At 36.7% G+C, this 18872-nt stretch overlaps 1 protein-coding gene across 1 annotated transcript in view; it reads right to left on the minus strand.

Moving 5' to 3' along the window:
* Positions 1-18182, minus strand: part of COL21A1 (collagen type XXI alpha 1 chain) — a 110289-nt gene extending 92107 nt beyond the window's left edge. Inside the window, exon 1 of the mRNA XM_072408462.1 lies at positions 18056-18182. Coding sequence (XP_072264563.1) covers positions 18056-18156 — 101 coding nt within the window. The 5' untranslated portion in view covers positions 18157-18182. The remainder of the gene's footprint in view (positions 1-18055) is intronic.
* Between the last annotated feature and the right edge of the window lie 690 nt (positions 18183-18872).

An 18872-nucleotide genomic window follows, 5' to 3' on the forward strand; every position in this document is an offset into this window, starting at 1 on the left:
CCACGCAGTCAGTCAGCAACCTTGGGAATTGTGAGGAAGATAATTAAGTAGACACAGGGTTCAGGCAATTGTTAGGAGGTTAGACAGAAGGAAATAATTAGTCACAGAAAAAAATGTGTTCTTCAGGCTAACAAATCTATATTAACTCTTACCAACCAAGAAATGCTTCCCTCAGGAAGGGAGTACATACAAGAAATTGATAAAAAACAGAACTGCAAATGCAACTGCAACAGAGCACAGAAGTATTGTATATAAAGTTTGGGAAGCTCTATTCAGTTGCTATGAAAAAACAACAGACACCCTGTATCACTATGACTTTTTGAATTTTTGAGAAACAAGGAATCCCTTTAATGGATTTGCAATGAGGCTTTAATACAGGTTGCTTATAGACCTCTGGAAGAACCTCTTTTGGGTAGCCAGTAGCCATAACATCTATTTATGGATATTGTTGGACTAACGTTTTAACTGTCAAGTATATTTGTAATATCTAAGTATAGTAAGTGTTTTTAGGAAACCAAGTTTATCAAAAGCTATCACCTAGTAGGCAAATACATAGAAGTTCAATGCATTGTATTGCATCACAAATAACTTCATTGCTTCTGTCTCCCTCTATTTCCCTTTGATTTTTGTTCTGTCTATAGAACATTTTACTAACAGCACCTGGACAGTCAGTTAATGTTGAAAATTTACAGCAAAAACATTTTTTGTAATTATTTCATTCAGTTTTATTACAATGTAGCCTTCATCTGTACAAAGTATATAGAAATGTACCATGCCAAGGAATGTGAACAATTAATTGAACAATGTGTTCCATTCTTGATATGGGCAACATTCCTATGTCATTTGAGGTGAGTTTATAAGATCTGGATAAATGAGTCCATCAAATCCAGGAACATAGGCAATAATAATACATCAACAAATCATTCACTATGATTGTAACCAAACTAAGATCTAGTATTGTTAAAGGCATTTCTCTTTAATTTTTATTTATTTTCACTCTGTTCTAAGTTACACTAGAGAATAAAAAATAGACTTTACTTTTCAGAAATCAGTTGAATTTATTTTGCAGTACAAACATTCACTACACTGTTCTCATCTTTAATATAAGGTCCAACAAAAAGAACTTAGAACTACACAACAATACAAACACAACTCAATACAGGTTGCTTATAACCCTGTAGAAGAACTTCTTTTGAGTAGCCAGTAGCCATAACAACTATTTATGGATCTTGTTTGACTATCCAAAGAAAGGCAATATATTTACATGTCCCTGCTACTTTCTATGGCCAACAAAGTAAAACACTTTTCTTACTTATGCAAAACTTATTTTTTCTTTACTTTGGAATTGAAATAAAGCATACCTTAGCTCATTAACATTTTTACAAGCAAAAGTTATATCTGAGCTCACCAATGGATAATTTACCACATACTTTTTGTTTATATATCCTAATGTTTTTAGAAGATAATATTCTCCTTTTAGGAGTTTCAAAGAAAAGAGTAGTCTTTAAAGTCACAAAAATGTAAGCAGTATGAGCTATGCAAGAAATATAATTTTAATAGTTTGGTCCAAAAGCCTCATGAAAAAGAGCAACACATTCTGCAGCCCTGTCTAGCAAGGTGAGATAACACATTGTACTAGTAAAACAAGGTTATTTTGGTATGTAGAACATGGCAGAGATGGGATGAGGGGAAAGTGAAGAAAAGTTTAATTATAATTAGCTAGTATTTATATAGCACCAATATATAATGCAGCACTTTACAAAGTCCCTAGCCTTGTCACTAGCTGTCCCTGTAGTTCAGGCTTCACGTGGAGGAGAAGATGTAGGAAATGACTATCAAGTTCTGATTTTCACAGTGTTCAGATTTCAGCACCAAAAACAATGAAAAGTAAAGAACATCAAAGCTCAATATGTATCATTCAAGAATGCAAAGTAATCTTAGTGAGTGAGTGAAGACAATTTCAAATTAACAGACATTCTTTACCAACTGCATGGACTTTTCACTTCAAAGAGGTGTGCAAATCTGAACTCCTGAACCTTGAAAGACTGTACTATTTGCACTAACATTACACTTATTTGCTGTGACACACAGTGGTGCCTTCTTAGAAGAAAAAGTATTTACATTCCAATTCCATTTGCCATGCAAAGGTTCTACCCACTATACTTAATTAGGTAATAATTCATATAAAGGTGTAAATACTTATGTTAAAAAGGCTGTGGTATGCTTCTCAGGGTCTTTTCATTCACAATGTGTTCATGTCACTAACAGTCTTTCAAAGGAACTTACAGCCTAATCCATACCATAGTCATAAGTCATTAATTTAACCTAAAGCCAATTTAATGAGAACCCAATACACCTACCAGTATCTTTTGGGATGTGGGAGGAAGTGGGAATGCCTGATGAAATGCCACAAAAATGTGAACTCCACACAGATAGTATGCTGGCCTGTCCTTGTGCTAAAAGGCTAGAGTGCTAACCAAGCTGTCCATAAACTATAAATAAAATGCGCCCTATATGTGAAATAAGTGGGTCAAACTAAGCCTTTATTACTCATTTCCTAGCAACATGGTATGGTTGAAGTGCAACATACAATCTGTGTTGGCTGAGCTCATCTGTGCCAGCTAGAGGCTCCTGTAGGGTAACACTGCCGTAACCATACAGTGTAAGCATTAACCTAGTTCGGAGAATTTTTAAATCTTTAGAAGCACTATAATCCCACCAATTTTCAGTGTAGACCTCCACTGCATAATTAGAAGACATAAAAAACATGGTGATTGTTAGCACATGATTAGTAGGCTGAATTGACCACAACTTCATTGTATTTATTGAATTTGAATTGAATTTCATTGAATTTCCTATGTCAAAGGTCTATGAAATATGGAATATATAGAACAATGTGTTCCCCCTATTGTTGTGAAGGATAAACTTGCCCACATACTATTCAACTAGTAAGATTGAAGTCTATAGGAGGCAAACCTTGCTTTTAAGATCTTACCATTTTAAGGACAACTAAGGCAAAAAAGACAATGGCCCTCATTTATGAAAGCTCTCCAGGCTGGGGATAATACACTTTCAGAAGTGAAGCTGGGTGATCCACAAAACATGGACTGGATTTTTTAAAATTATTTGCTATTTGCTAGCAAATGTTTTGAATCCTGGACCAGATCCATTCCAGGTTTGGTGGATCACCCAGCTTCACTTCTGAAAGTGTATTATCCCCAGCCTGGAGAGCTTTCATAAATCAGGGCCAATGGGTGCTGGGCACTGCCATTGTTGACAGGTACCGATTTTAAAATATTGGCCAATTATGGCCAAATCAACCAGATTATTATTTATCAGTTTACCCGCTGATAAATGATTTATCAGTGAGATTAAAAATGTTTAATAAACTATTTCATTCTGAAGCAGTTCTTATGATTCTTAGTGATTCTTATTGAATGTTGTGTTCCATTAATGTACTGTACAGCCTAATTTACTGTAAAAAAATTCTTACCATAAAATCACAAATATTCAGTTTTGCCTTCCAGTAAAAGGGCCTAATGTCTTTTATTTGTGTCTTGCCAAATGTTAAAATAATTCTGGCAACATCTGTAAATAGTTGGCCTGTTTACTTTGACATTTGCGTGCAGGCCATTATGAAAGAGAGAACCAGATTCTATCTCTATTATTTCAATGGAATTGTTTATTGCCAGAAATCACAAATTCTGCCATCCTTTGTAGGCAGGGCTGGATTTCAAGTTAAGTTGCTGACTACAAATACATAAGCACATGCAATTTAACTCACAGCTGACAAAAGAATAAACTTGGAAATGCATTCAGAAAAAAATATATTTGAAAATATTGTCCTTAAATAGCACCTGAACATGTCACTTGTGGCAATTAGATAGTATAGAGTATGTTTAAAAATAATAATTGTGCCTAATCCATACCCCAAAAATGACCAAATACCATCACCCTATAAAAATAGCAGTGGATTTCCTGGTATTTGAGTGCACTTAGGCACGCCTATACCAAAATCCTAGTAGCTGTAAATCTGCAGTGTGAGATCTAGCAAATGTACAGTTACCTTTCACTAATAGTCCTAAAATATTTGAAGTGAGGTTTTTGTGATGTAATTACTGTTCTCCTTGATAAAGGCTCTGACATAAAGGTGAAAAAACCTTGCCTACACCAAGATGGTCTTTTTCGCTCATGGTACATGGTACATGGTAAGTCAATGGTGGAGAAAGATACAGGGAGCCGTACTTCCAAATACTGGTGACAAGTCATGTGACCCCTGCCTTCCTTCTTGGCACAAATTTTTTAAATTAATCTGTGCATGCAGGACATAACAACAGGTAAACTTTAATTTTATCTTCTTAGAAAGAAAAACCTTGTATAAGCTAAAAGTCGTAGTTTACACTGGGCTACGAACTGTCCAAGTTACACAATTTTTTACTGACCCCGTTCTATCACATGGACTGAGTCACATGCTCGTCCATACCTGTAGGTACTAGGTATTTACTTTAGCTCCTGGTGCTCAATGGAAAGGTGAGTTATGCTAGGACAGATTAAACAAAACTGAAAACTTGCTTTAAATAAAAAAACAAAAAACAATTGTTTTTTCATTGTTTTAATTTACAAAAATGTAAAAAAAACTTTAGTAGAAATGAAGTACCAAGCAAACTCCAATATGATAAAACTGGATACCTAATTTTCTGGTAGGGGTAACTACAACATTACCCTTTGAATCTGGAACAGTGATATCATAGTTTAAAAGTATGTACCCCTTGATATGCATGTTTTACATTTATTATCAGCACCCAGTAATGACATGTAAGGGTTATCTAACCAACTATAAATTTTAAATGAATAAATATCAATTGTCATTATCTGTTTTGTGTCTGAAACATCAATTGTAAAGCTCCTCACTGTTCTGATTAATGTATTGATGAAGTAACCCCTCAAGGTGCTAGAGATGTGGCTTTATGCGACTGAAGCACTTCTGATCCTTTTTATTTAAAAAAAACATTTCTTTAAAAGTCACATTAATCAAAAAATACTATTTGCAACATACTTCCGGGCAAAAGAATTCCAGAACAAATATTCACTAGCTAAAAATTCATTTCCAAATTATTTCTATTACACGTCATTACACAATCTGGATTTTACAAATGTAGATTAACTTTGAAAATCTTTACTATATCCCTTGATAACTTGTTGTAATTGTGCTTAATGCTGGAAGAATTAAATGTATTTTCCTAAGGTTAGGTACTGTTCAATTTACAATAATGTGCTACAAAATATCCCACACATGTTTTCATAATAAGTGTTTCATAATATTCTATGAGCACCACCCTTTCTCTGTTTAAGCTTTCCAATTAACAAGCAAGACATCCTGCAGATTTTAAATAAATTTAGCACTTAGCAGTAAAAATGTTGTGTAAACCCTAAAATTTAAACTTGTTTGCCCCATTTAGGTCTGTTAAAATATGATATACAATGCAGTCTGAATTAGGCAGTTTTTTTCTCCTCTAATATAGTTTTAGAACATAGTTTTAACACCCATGGATTCCCAAATTATTTTAAAACTAGGATTGGCGCTTACAATTGTCAGCTCTTCATCCTAAAACATTCATCCTAAAAGAAAAAAATGCAGAAACTGCATAAAAACTGTATTTAAGATTTAATTTGTTATTTACTTATTTACAGTCCACCTAAATTCAATAGTCAGCCTAACCCTATTCCTTCCACAGGAGACACTGTCCAAACACATCTCTCCTTGTAGACACAGTACAGTGGGCCTGATAGCATAATGATTTTAGGAAATCCATTTTAGGTTTGCTGGAACACCCAGGTTCAGTAATGAAAGTGTATATTCTCCAGCGTTGTTAAATCAGGACCAGTGAGTCTGACCACTCTAAATAGGAAGTGTGTTACTGGTCAGGTTTAGCTACTCACAGTAGAACTGTGGGGAAAATTAGAAACTAGAACAAAGAATACATAGGGTACCACTTATAAAACATATACTTGACTTATCTTTTTGGTTTCCTCATCTATATACAACCACGCCCTGTAAGCTGCTTCTCTTCAGCACTCCATGCATTGCAGGCACTCCATTGAGTACATTGTTGTACCAGCTGGGCCAAGGGGCCACTCCACCCAGATAGCAAGTAAAATAAGTGCACAGGGTAGCTTTTATATTTCCCCATCATTCAACTTTAAAAATATGCTTCAAATAGAAAGTGAAGAACTTTGAAAAAACTACCCTGGCATAAATCTACATACTTGTCTGGGCATAACAATGAATGATACAGACATCTTTAAAAGTCAAAATTACAGCAATAGGTAATAGGAATTAGTACTTGCTTTTATTCAAGCACATAGTGACAGCTATTTTGTGAATATAAATGGTTGATGGCTTTGTTAACCTCCTTATGTGATGACTACTCTGGCACTTAAATTGTTTCCCATGAGCTGGAAAATCTTTGTGCAGGGTGGAACTAAAGGATGGGTATCTATCACAACTACCTCTATTTATATAGTATGGAAAAAGTTTATTGATCAATATTAAATAAATACTAGACAACAGGTAAAATTAGGAGAACTGTCATTCAAATGGCATCCAATAACATCTGCATACATACATGAAGTTGAAACTGTTCAGGAAAAGTCTGCCCCAAAAAGGAGTAAAGAGAATCCTTATATCATGAGAACAGGTGGATATTGTTCATGGCTTCCATGACTTTTGCATTGCAAAGTGGGACGTATCTACATGAGGTTGAAACAGTTCAAGCAAAATCTACCCCAAAAGATAGCAATAGTAATGGGATTTCCTATGTAGTGATATCTGTTCTCATAGAAGTAAATGTAGTCCTAAGGTCAAGAGGGAAAGTGCATGCAGGCTTCTACAATAAATGGCCTTTACTAAGTTACTTGAGAGATACTTGCTTTTTCAAGAACCATGAATTTTATTTCTTATATAACTTTGTAGAGGAGTACAATTCCTTACTGGGGTAGAAATTAAATTCAAATTCAGACATGTATGTTGTATACCAGCATTTCCACAGTAACAGTTAATATTTACAGCATGACAGTCCATTTGTGTATTTCAAAGTTTTATTCATTCTACTGTCCCATTGTTATTGAATTAGCATTCATCTGTAACCTTCTTCTTCCAGGTGTTGCCATGTGGGTAACATAAAAAGGAGTGAGTAACATAAAAAGGGGATTTTAGGATTCTCCCTAAAACTTTCCTATTGGTGATGTTCTTGACAACTTCCTTGGAATCAGAAGGAAAGTGTGCAGCTTGTGAGCAATATAACTGACCTTAACTGGTGTTGCTATTTGTGGATGCTACTTAGTTAAAATAGGGAGATTTATGCTGTTTGGAAAATTTTTATTTTTTCAACAATGGGGAAAAGATTTTATAGTTACAGGTTAAAGTTATTTTCAAATTACTTGTTGTCAGTGATACCTGTCATTTAAATTTAAGCTGAAATGTCCTTAAAACAGAATGCAATAAAAATATAAAGTGTTAATGGCTTTTAAGACATGTCATATTATTGTAAAGAAGAATCTATGCTTGATCACATTTGCAGACCTTATTAAACATGTACTGAGCATATATTTAAAGAATTTAAATTATGCATCAACAACCTTCAGTAAAACAGTTAAATATTTTCATCAGTATTAAAAGTAATGGTCCACAAATCTAAGTATATATTATGTTACTATGACATCCTTACATGGTATTTATTCATTTATGGCTCACCACTTTCTGGATTAGTAGTTCTATGTGTGTCATAAAGTTCTGCTATTCCCAAAGCCACAGCGTCACTGCCACAGCTGGAACATATCATATGTATTAGTGAGCACACAGTAAATAATACACATTTTTCAGTGACATGGCAAAATGAAGTGAACCATTACTCACCTGTGTTTTCTCTTTCAAGGATAGTTCCCTTTTTCAGTTTCTTTTTTCGTTTTGGGTATCTTTTTACAGAAAGAGGAGTAGTGGTGTCCTTGAAGATGCTTTGGTACAAAAGCCTTTATTGTGTGATTAGGACACTACCAGACAAAGAACTCGCTTGAGAGCTGATATACCTAAAACAGAAGGCAACCAGGACTGCCATGGTGTCCAAAGTGTAAATACCCTTTTCTAGTGGTAACTGTAACAATAGAAAAGCAAACTCACCCAGAAGGGGGCCCACTAGACGCTTTTTTGTGTACATATGAAAATAACACAAATCCAGCACTGTATCATTAAAGTTTATGAAAGTTACTGTTAACACTTATCTTGCGCCTTCTGCAACATTTCCAACCAGGAAGTCCTAATGCCAGACATGTGGGAGGAAACTTCAGAATAACTGTTGTTAAACACAGATTCCCTTTGCAGCCTGCGCAGTAAGGAGAATTTGTTTAGTTGTCTTAGTATTATAGATTTATTTTGGTTTGAGCTTCTGTTCATCATAGCTAGTACCTACATTTGTGTTTCTTTAGCTAAAAGCTGTTTGTAGTTCTACACTTTCCATTTGTAATAGGATAATATAGAAATTGTGTTGAGGGGTACTAATAATTAAGTCATTACATAAAATATGGTGATGTCTCCCACAGTGGTTCTCTAAAATTCAAGACACCTAAAGGATGGAGGACCTTACTTCTCGTCTGAGAGGCACGAAAAAAACCTTCTAGAAGAAAAAAAATGTTGGGTCTACTTTTTGTTTTATCATCTATTTCTTTGTTTTGATTTATATATAGATATATATTTATATATATGTCACGCATGGAGAGACAGGACTACTAGGGAGCGCTACAACTTGCACAGAGGTGGTGTGAGCCCTGGGAAGGGCCAAGGTGCAGAGTTTAAGCAGTAACCAGGCCTTCTCCAGAGGCTCTGATGGTGAAGATGTTGCGCCACTGGTTACTGCCAGGTTGTGGTCCTTGGGCACACTAAGGTGGGCAAAGCACGGTACCAAATCACAAAGCAGAAGGATAGTTGAGGAACACCCGGGTCGAGGCAGGCAGCAAGCAAAAGAGGTCAGGTCGCACGCCAAGGGTCAATTGCCAGGTATCTAGGAGACAGATACTAGTGACACAGGGGCCACTGCAGGTGCAGGGAACACAGGAGACACTGGAAGGAACAGAAGGCACAGGTGACTCAGGGATATCCACAGACAGACAGGAACACTGGAACAGCACAGGGAAGTTGGCTGGGAACCAACAGACTGGCAACAAGGGGTTAACAGAGGAGCTGGTTAGAGGAAACACTGAATTAAGCACCAGGTGAACAGGAAGTAGCTCAACAGAACTAGGGCTTGGCACAATGGAGACACATTGCAAAAACACTGAGTGCAGTGTGTGAGCTAGCTAAACAGCCCAGGCTTGTCAAGAGGCTATTTTCTGATTGGCCAGTGGATTGGACGGAATTGATAAAGCCTGAAAACAGAGGCATGCCCAGCATCAGGACCGCCCGCATGCACAGGAGAGAAGCGTGTGCACTTTAGAGGGGAAGGGGTAAGTGTGACTATACTTGAGGAACTAACTGGCTCACTCAAGTTCCTGACTTACTGAAGCAAAATGTAGATCAAGGCACTTTGCATATGATATAGAAAACTCACATTTATTATAAGGTCTGGCCAGTGGAGCTCTGTACTAAGCTCCTTGCAGCATAATTGCTCCTTGCTGCCTGATTAAACGATACATCTGTGCTTCACCTTCACAAGAGTAAACCCAGGCATGAGTCTGTGACCCAGTGAAACCCTTCCACTCTATTCCCTGGTCAGGCTCCAAGACCCTAACAATCCGGCTTTCTATAAACAAAACTGAAAGGTCAGACAATGCATACTCATCTCCTGAAGCCTTAGAACATATAACACATTTGTCTGGCAGTACATACACCCCAATGAAGAATTTCACCACAAGGTTTTGGGACGAAGAAGAAGAAGATTTCCACCTATACATACCGGTATGTTAAATATCATGTAGGCCACATCCCTTTAAACCCAGAAAAAAAGAATATATGGTGAAGAACACCAATTTTTGTAGCAGGATTTTTTAGGCCAATATCAACAACATATAATTTAAAAATAACAACATTTTTATTAATATTTACATTACAAGGCTCATTTCCAATACATAAAACCACATAAAAACCATTATTAACTACAAAAATCTCTCCTTTCAGAGTTCCCTGTGAGGGATACATTCTGGAACTTGAAGCAACTCGACTGCAGCATGCAGGGGAACTGGTGTGTAAATGTGTGGCTCAGCTGTGAGATTTCAGTATGATATTATTGTTTGCTTCAAGTTCCATCCAAAATTGACTAATAGAAATAACATTAAAACATAAGGACTTCAAAATTGTAATAACAACTAGATGTGATTTAAAATTGATTTCAGAAGAAAACATATAACAGCTTCACTGCCATGACTACCGATCTGTTCCCCACTACTAATCCGAACAGAGAGTGTTGCTAAGAACACAAGCATCAGATTCTCTCTCCTCTCTCCTGAGAAAGCAGATATTTCCACGAAACGCGTAGAGAATTTACCCAGAATGTATCCCTCACAGGGACACTCTGAAAGGAGAGATTATTGTAGTTAATAATGGTTTTTATCAGGTTTTATGTATTGGAAATGAGCATTGTATTGTAAATATTAATAATTTGGTTATTTTTATTAAAATTTGGTTATTTTTATAATACATGTTGTTGATACTGGCCTACAAAAATTGGTGTTCTTCACTGTATATTCTTTTTTTCAAGGTTTTGGGGCAGACTAATGATGAGTGGCGCGTAGTGAACACTATATCACTTTTTTTCAATTTTAAATTTTGTTTGTATTCCTCTGAAATCACTAATAAAAATTGAAATTTGAAAATAATATATACATTTGCTTCTGCAGCTCCCATTTATAATTTTAATAACTACTACACCACATTTCTAGTAGTTTTTTCCAGCAGTGATAATGGATTGGTAGAAATTAGAATTTACGACTAGTCTCTGAAAAGTTAAAATGTACTGGTACTGCATACATAAAGAAGTCCAAGTAAATGTTGTCCATGGCCCTGGTCTCTAGAGGTATACTGACAGCTCTTCTGCTACCTGTCCTTGACCTAAACATAATTTATGTCTATATCTCTGACAGTAAGGAAGCCACCAAGGGGCCATCAACATTTTACTATGGGGCCCCATGAACTCTAGTTATTTCCATGGCTCCATGGTTGGATTTATAGCTTTGACTTCTAAACTGAGTATTGTTGGCATGATTTCTGCCATCACAACTGGCTGAAAAGTCTTGGACAGGTATGCCTAGCAGTTCTATTTTTAGATAAATGACCGAGAATCCTGTGAAATGGGATAACATGCTTATTTCTGCCTCTCTTGTGTTATGCCTGGTTTCTCATGCTGGTTATTCTGCTTTCACGTTGTATGCTTCTTTTTATGGCTTCTTCTAGAGTCATTAGGGAGCAGATACTAAACTGGTGCTATATCTGCTGCCTGGAAAAGGCCATCCTTGATCTAATCATGTAGAAACATATTTTTAGTTAAACAAAGTACTTTGTTTTACTGTAACTTTTACTCAAACATTTAAGCCCATGTGCAAAATGATTCAGCTATATGTTTAGTGAAGTTAAAAAAGGAGTGAAAAGCCTGGAATAATTGCAAAACATCAAGCATTCAAGCATGTAGTAGTAAAAAAAGGCAAAAAACCCTTAGTAGTTTATTGAGGTTCTAATGTAAAAACATACATTGTGTTCAAGTTACAATGCACAATAAATTTAATTTACTGCAAGAGAGAATATTAAAGGTTCTGCCCTAATCAAAGAGAGTGTGGCACATGTGAACCAAAGAGATGCATAAAAATGGAACTATATTCATACTGATGAACAAAAAATATAATGTATAAAGTTATAAGTGAACCATTTTTGTTAGCTTTAAAAGCTTCCAAAGACATGACTTCATACTTGTGATACAACTTTTGTGATACAATTTTGTGGCCTTAAGTTACCTGTTTGTGTCATCTAAACAAAGAAGCAATTATGGCCCTGTGACACAAAAACATATATATAGTGTATATTATTAGGTATTTAATCAGGTAAAGGTAATGTACTTGAGCAAATTGTACATAAAACCAACACTGTGTATTCTGGTACTGTACATCAGTGGCCACCAACTTTTTTGTAGCTCACGGACTTCTAATCTCATGGACTCCAGACCGTGCATGCGCGGGAACCCGCGTGTCACTCAAAATGGAAGAAACTTCCCCTCAGAGTGACGTCTTGATGCCAGAACCCACTCACTCTCCCATCACATGTCTGAGCCATCTGTTCAGAGACACAATCTGCCCTCCGCCCTGAGCCTGCAATGTGTATGGCAGACGTGGTCTGTTGCTCTGGCTGGTGTGCCCCCCCCCAAGCAGGGTCCTTCTCCGACTCTGCTGGGGGGTGCACTGGCAAGAGCTGCAGCCCACCTGTCAAATGGCCATAGCCCACTAGTGGGCCGCGGACTGAGGGTTTGGCACCCCTGCTGTAAATCCTTACATTTACTACTACTTTAAACCACCATGACTTGCAAGTCTAAAAATTTCAGTCTACTCCAGTTTCCTTCTGCAAAAATATGAAAAATATGGAAAATGTCCAATAAAGTTCCAATAACAGTCTAGCAAGGGGGCACAACCTGTCCTCTATAAGAGGCACTTTCACTGCCTTGCTAATCTATAAACATGAACATTCTGCTTAGCCAAATATTAATGTTTATAACAGTGGAAAAGGGAGTGGGTGGCAGCTGATCTGAGTTGGAGGATGCTGCCAATACTATTATATTTCAGAGGAAACAGGATTAGTCTGTTCTGACTGATTGGCTGTTCCCCCAGACACTGATCAGCCAACAGGATCAGGGACCTCCCACTGACATGAGATAATAAGCTGAAAGGTTAAATGTCATCCATGTATAAATATCTTTGCATTCATTTTTGGTTCTGCTGATGCTAGAAATTTGAAAAGGAAATTACATTTTTATATTGTAATATTGTAATTACATGTATCTGCCATCTCAATTATTTAAAGGTAAAAATGACTTTGCCTTATAGATGAAAGTTTAGGAGTTTTAGTTTGATTTCTCACATAATAGTATAGGTCACTATTTATGTGTACCTGAAACCAGAATATTTTTTCAGTTAAAGGAAAGGTTAGAACAGCAGGTAATTTTAGTTATAACGGTAAAGCGGTACGGTAAATTACCGTAAATGGTAAATTCTTCAATGAGCGCAAGAATAATTATTTAAATGGACTTGCCCTGAGTGGCATGGGCTGTAATGAAAATTTAAAAACTACCAGAGATCATTATTTTCTGCAATGATTAATGCTAAACCATATACATTTGTACTGCCTCAGCCTTTAGTGCCATCATTAAAGATTGAAACTGTAATAAGTTTTGTAACATGAAACATAATTGCTTCTTTGAAAGTAATAGCAAACAGACAGTACAGTACAATCAGAGGGGTCCCAAATCTTCCACACAGCTCTTGGCATAAAATGTAAAAAATACAAATTGTGCTCTAAGCAAAAACAATGCTAATAAATGTACCATACTAAACAGCATAGTGTATTTCTATAGTTATAGCAACTATTGTACAAATAATTCTGAAAAAATGTATCTCTGATAGCAAAAACGCTTCCGGAATTCTCATTTCATCAGGCAGTTCCAAAAAGGAAACGGAACTCAATCCCCAGCAATAAACTCCTTCTATTATCACCATCTCATTCATTTCTAAATGCTCCTATTCACTGTAGGCATTGAATGACAAGTAGGGATTACAAGCTAGTCCTAGAAAGCTCATCAATATAGCAGCTGTCCAAGAAAAGCCTAAATGAAGAAACATGCATTGTCTGCAATATTGAACATATAGCCTGCACAATCTGAACATTTGGTACACACAATCCAGTTCTGATCATATGAGCTAAAGATGCTTAAGACTGTAGACATGCCACCATCAAAAGTGTCTTCAAAAATTCCTAAAACATCATAACCCCTGTACTAAATAAACATGTTCACATATGAATGCTGCCATGCAACCCAGAGATATTATACAATCAACAAATTATTTAACTTCTATTCAAATTTTCTCAAAATATACTTACTTGATTTATAGGCAGAATAGGAGTTGTTAGTTTGTCAGGCAGGGCTGCCAGCTGTTCTGTTTGAATATGAAGAAGTTTTATACCCCACAAATTTCATGAGCTTGTCTTTCCCTAGGTTTTCCTCTGCTTGCTCTGCAAAGCTTTCTCTTCTTCTACTTCTTTTTTAAGTATTACAGCTGGATAGCCATATACATCTAGTTATACATGTGACTCCTGTGTGCCATCTACTGGAAATACAGAATTATTCTGTCTCATAAATAGTCTTAAAATGATTTTGCAGACTTTATTATATTCTGTTTTCCAGTGTTTTATGAATCCCATGTCACTATCAACAATGATTTGCATCTTGTATTATGTGCTACTTCTCTTATTTTGTACCAAAGGACACTGCAATACTATGCCACATACTGTCACTGATTTAATGTTTTGAATAATAATAGGGTATGTAATCATCTTTTAGGTATGGTAAAAGGAGTCAGAAAGTAATACTGTACATGCGTGATATAGATTACATTACTCTTAAAAAAAATTGTTATAGTTCAGGTAGTTTGGCTTTTCTGCTCCATACTCGTGGCATGGTACCTAATGAATAAGTTGCGGCTTGTCTCTTGTAATGACAGATGGGCGGAGTAACTGGTATGTCTGTCTTTGTGTTGTATGTGTAAAAGGTTGTCTAATAGGCCAACCTGCATTAGTGTTAGGGAACTGCCTGATCTCTAGGGCCCATTCCTCCCCCACACGCACCCATCCCCTTTTTGAAAAATGAAATGCCCTCTTATTCCCCAAATGCCTTGGTTACATGGTGTCCTATGCCAGGTTTTTTTTCTTTTTCAGGTTTCATATTCAGTTGTCATAGTCACTACCTGTGTGATGTTGACACTTTCCTTTTGGCTGTCAAGCAATAGAAGCAAAGGAATCTGCAGCAGTGATGTCAATGTAATGGAACTATGGAGGTTCTGCCAATATTAACAACCCTCAGTGCTGGGTTAGTGGTCTCCATGAGGGCCCCTATGGTAGCCTGGGTTAGAATATCTTGTTCCACAAAGTGAGAGAAAAATGTTGAATCTTGAAGTTTGGGGGAATTACAAAGTTCCCAGATATTAGTTGTAGGGGTCAGCCAATCATCGGCTGGCAAGTATTTTAAAATTAAAACAACCCCCTAAATTCAATGGGAAGATCAAAGCAAATGTTTCTTGTGTTCTTGGATTGCTCTGCCTATTGTAATTCAATGATCAGTAATAAAATATAATTTTTAAATCACATCACACACAAAAATCTTATCCAATATAACAATGATAGTGAAAAATATTGCTGAGAATGTCTGCAGTTTGTGTTTAACCTGTGTTTCTAAGAAAACCAAGGAGCCAATGACTGCAAATACGTAGGTGATGAAAATTCTGAGAAATCCTTTCTACAAATTGTTGTCTTGGTTTCTGGGAATTTATTGGAATTTTGGCAGTTTTAGCACATTTGTCCTAAGAATAAAATGGCAAGGCCACTTTAGTACTAATAAAAAAAGTCACTTGAAGTAAGGATATCACTGAATCACAGTATATACAGAAGAACAAACACTATCTAATTTTATTTTGCATATTATCATATGAAGAACAGTCACTAATGGTGTATTCTTCTACACAGCCAGCTTTAATGCTACAATCTCAAAGAATAATATTCACCCTGCAAAGACCACTAGCCCTATTATTATGATGTGATATACCATGCTGCTGACCTAAGACACTATAATTTTATCACAACATATATCCTACACTAATAAACTGGGCCTGAGAGTAGGGAAACACTGCTAGAATTTGCCAGGCCTGCAAAGCACTCTAGCACTTTAATCAATTCTGCAAACTATGGTCTAAACTGTGCATACTATAGCCTAAACTGGTGATCACAAAATGTATGGTAGTAATACAACATATTGTAATGAGTATATTGACAGTGTAATACTATAAAAACATTGCTTTTTTAGTAAGAGAAAAAAACCCAGTAGGTTTTTTGCCTATGCACAAGTCTATGATCTCAAGTCTATGATCATCCATCTATGATCCATACAACATGGCATAAGGTAGGTCTATTCGTGTGGACGCTTGCAATGCAAAGGAAACCTGTGTTTCAGAATACCTGTACTGCGTTTTCGGTAGGTGCATAACTTTAAATATTATTTAAATTAATTTTATAATATTACAACATTTACTTTTTATATATACGTATTACTTTTTTTAAGTGAAATTAACCACAAGTCATAAGAGGAATATTTAGCAGCTCAACGAGGATGCTTGACTTGGAGATGGTGATAAATAGTTTGGATATCCTCCCCAGAAGATTCTTTAGGCTCCTAGAGATTGTGTACACATCTCTCCCTTCCCTGACTTTGTGCTTCTGAGCTTACCCTTCTGGAAGATTCAAATAACTGATTTAAGGGGAGATATTTCATAGCACCGCATCCCTTCTATAGAAATTCAATTACGATATTCTATGTTGTGGGGGTTTTTCAGGTGCTTTACCAATCATTCATACAACCATAATAAAATTACTTCTCTAATTTATTGTATTCCAGCATAAAAACATACATGAAGCTCTTATACATACATCTTGATTATCACAATGCACATTATGTTTAAAAATCTTTATACATCCACATTACTATCCAATCCAGTTTTTGGTCCTCAAAGCTCAAGGAAACAACTGCAGCTGTCCCACCATAAGAAAATGAAGGAGAGGCAGAATTAGCTCTCCTTATTTAACAAACAACTACCAGAATACCAGAGAATTTTGGTTTCCAAGGAATGGAGGATCAGTAAGTTTGCCAACATTTCACTAAAATCTTACTTTGATTTTACTGCACAGTATGAGCTTCCTAGAGTGTATATTAGAAGCTGCAACAATTCGTAACCTTATGCACCTCTTTCATTCATTGGATTTCAGTTCTTTCAGTAGAAGCTTAGCATATGTTGGCCCTAACTAGGGCAGGCTATATGGAAATACAACCTGCCTAGGAATGTGTACTCCTCCAGACTGACAACTGCCCATCAGATCTTTTTTTGCACCCTTCCCAAACGTCAGTCCACTGCTTGCACCTAGGCGAAGAACTGAGAAGAGTAATGTGATGTTTTTAGGAAGATAAGTACATCACCCTGACAGGCTCTGCCACCAGCCAAAAATATACGTTCACATTAAGCTTTAAAAAATATTTTACAGCAAAGTTTGTTCTGGATATTTAGTAGGTAATATACATCCATTAAGTTTAGAAATGTGAAGAAGTCATAAACAGAACAATATTTATTTGTGCTTTTATTGAAGTCATTTACTTTCAGGATATTTTATAACACCAGCTATGAAAGAAGAGTTAAGGTACTTGTTCCTTTGTGTTATAATTCAGAAGTCTTATACAACTGCTCCCAATGCAAGTATAAAAGTGTGAAATGTAGTTTATAATACAGCAGAATATGGGGCCAATGACCTGGTGGTCTGATTAGCAGTATGTATCCAGCTTATAGTGCTGCCTAAAGAAAACAAAGCATACCAAACACTCAGTGACTGCCAACACTAACTATTAATAATAGATTCTGCGATTTATTATACATCTGTGAAAGTGCTATGAACAGAAAAATGCTTAATGAGTACTAAAATGTCCTTGCATGTCCTAATATTTTTATACAGCAATCAATTATTTTATATATATACACCACATGTAGATTATTTGCCTGCTGTAATATTAAATGCCAACCTTTTAAATCCCTGTATTTCCAACTAACCTAATTCTAATTTCAAGTGGTTGTAAATATAAAGCAAGAAATTTAAATTTTTGTCAATTTCACCTCCCTGGTAGTATTCCTGAGTGTGGTTTAGGCAGGATTTTCCATATCAAAAAGTGGTAACCCCGAGCCACACTCAGGGTGGAATTGCCAGGGAGTTTAAAACTCCTACCTGATTACCACGTTCCAGCAGCGTCCTCCAGCAGTGCTTGTGGCATCCTCCAGTGATGTCTGTGACATCCTCTTCCTACCCTGGCAATGACAGCCGGGCATCTGCGTAACCTGGCGATGCCCTGGCGTGTGAGCGCTGGGGACGTGAGGCCAGGGGAAGCAGATGCCAGCCGGGTGTTGTCTTGGACTGGAGGGCGGGACCGTTAGGAAGGTAGGCGGGGCTGGGCAGGAAATTTAAAAAAATTAATGATTTTAAATGTACTGATTTTACATTTAAAAAGCCTCATTATTCATACCACCAGAGCACCTCCTAAACAATGGGGGACTTTGCTGTAAATCGTTCACAGGATTTGGTCTCCAAATACTCCAGAACAAGCAGTTGAAAAGTAAACGTGGACAGTCTTGATATCAAGAAAAAGCAGAGGGTCAGAATGGGCAGTGAGCAGACAGTCAGAAGCTTGTGGTGCAGCAGGTGTGCGGCATTAGCACAGTGATGCATTCCTCAAAACCTGAGTGACATGCTTCTATGTCTTTGATTGTAAACAATCAGTCCAGTAAAAACAGCTATTAGAGGGGTAGAGACAAACCATACAACACTGGCAAATGTGCTAACAAACGTCAACTTTTACTCATGTGGTAAAACCTTTTATTATTAAAAAAAAAAAGAAAGAACTAGCCGGTAGTTCATTCCAGCTTAGTGCCCCCTGGCCCAAACTGGCTTAAGCCGTCCGGCAACCCGCAGCTCCGGAGCCAAAGGTTGCCAGCAGATTGGCCAGAGTGCATTAGGAACTGCTGGAGCCGGAGCCGCTAGAGCTCCG

The sequence above is a fragment of the Pyxicephalus adspersus genome, chromosome 4 (assembly GCF_032062135.1).
Source record: "Pyxicephalus adspersus chromosome 4, UCB_Pads_2.0, whole genome shotgun sequence".
Classification (NCBI taxonomy): Eukaryota; Metazoa; Chordata; class Amphibia; order Anura; family Pyxicephalidae; genus Pyxicephalus; species Pyxicephalus adspersus.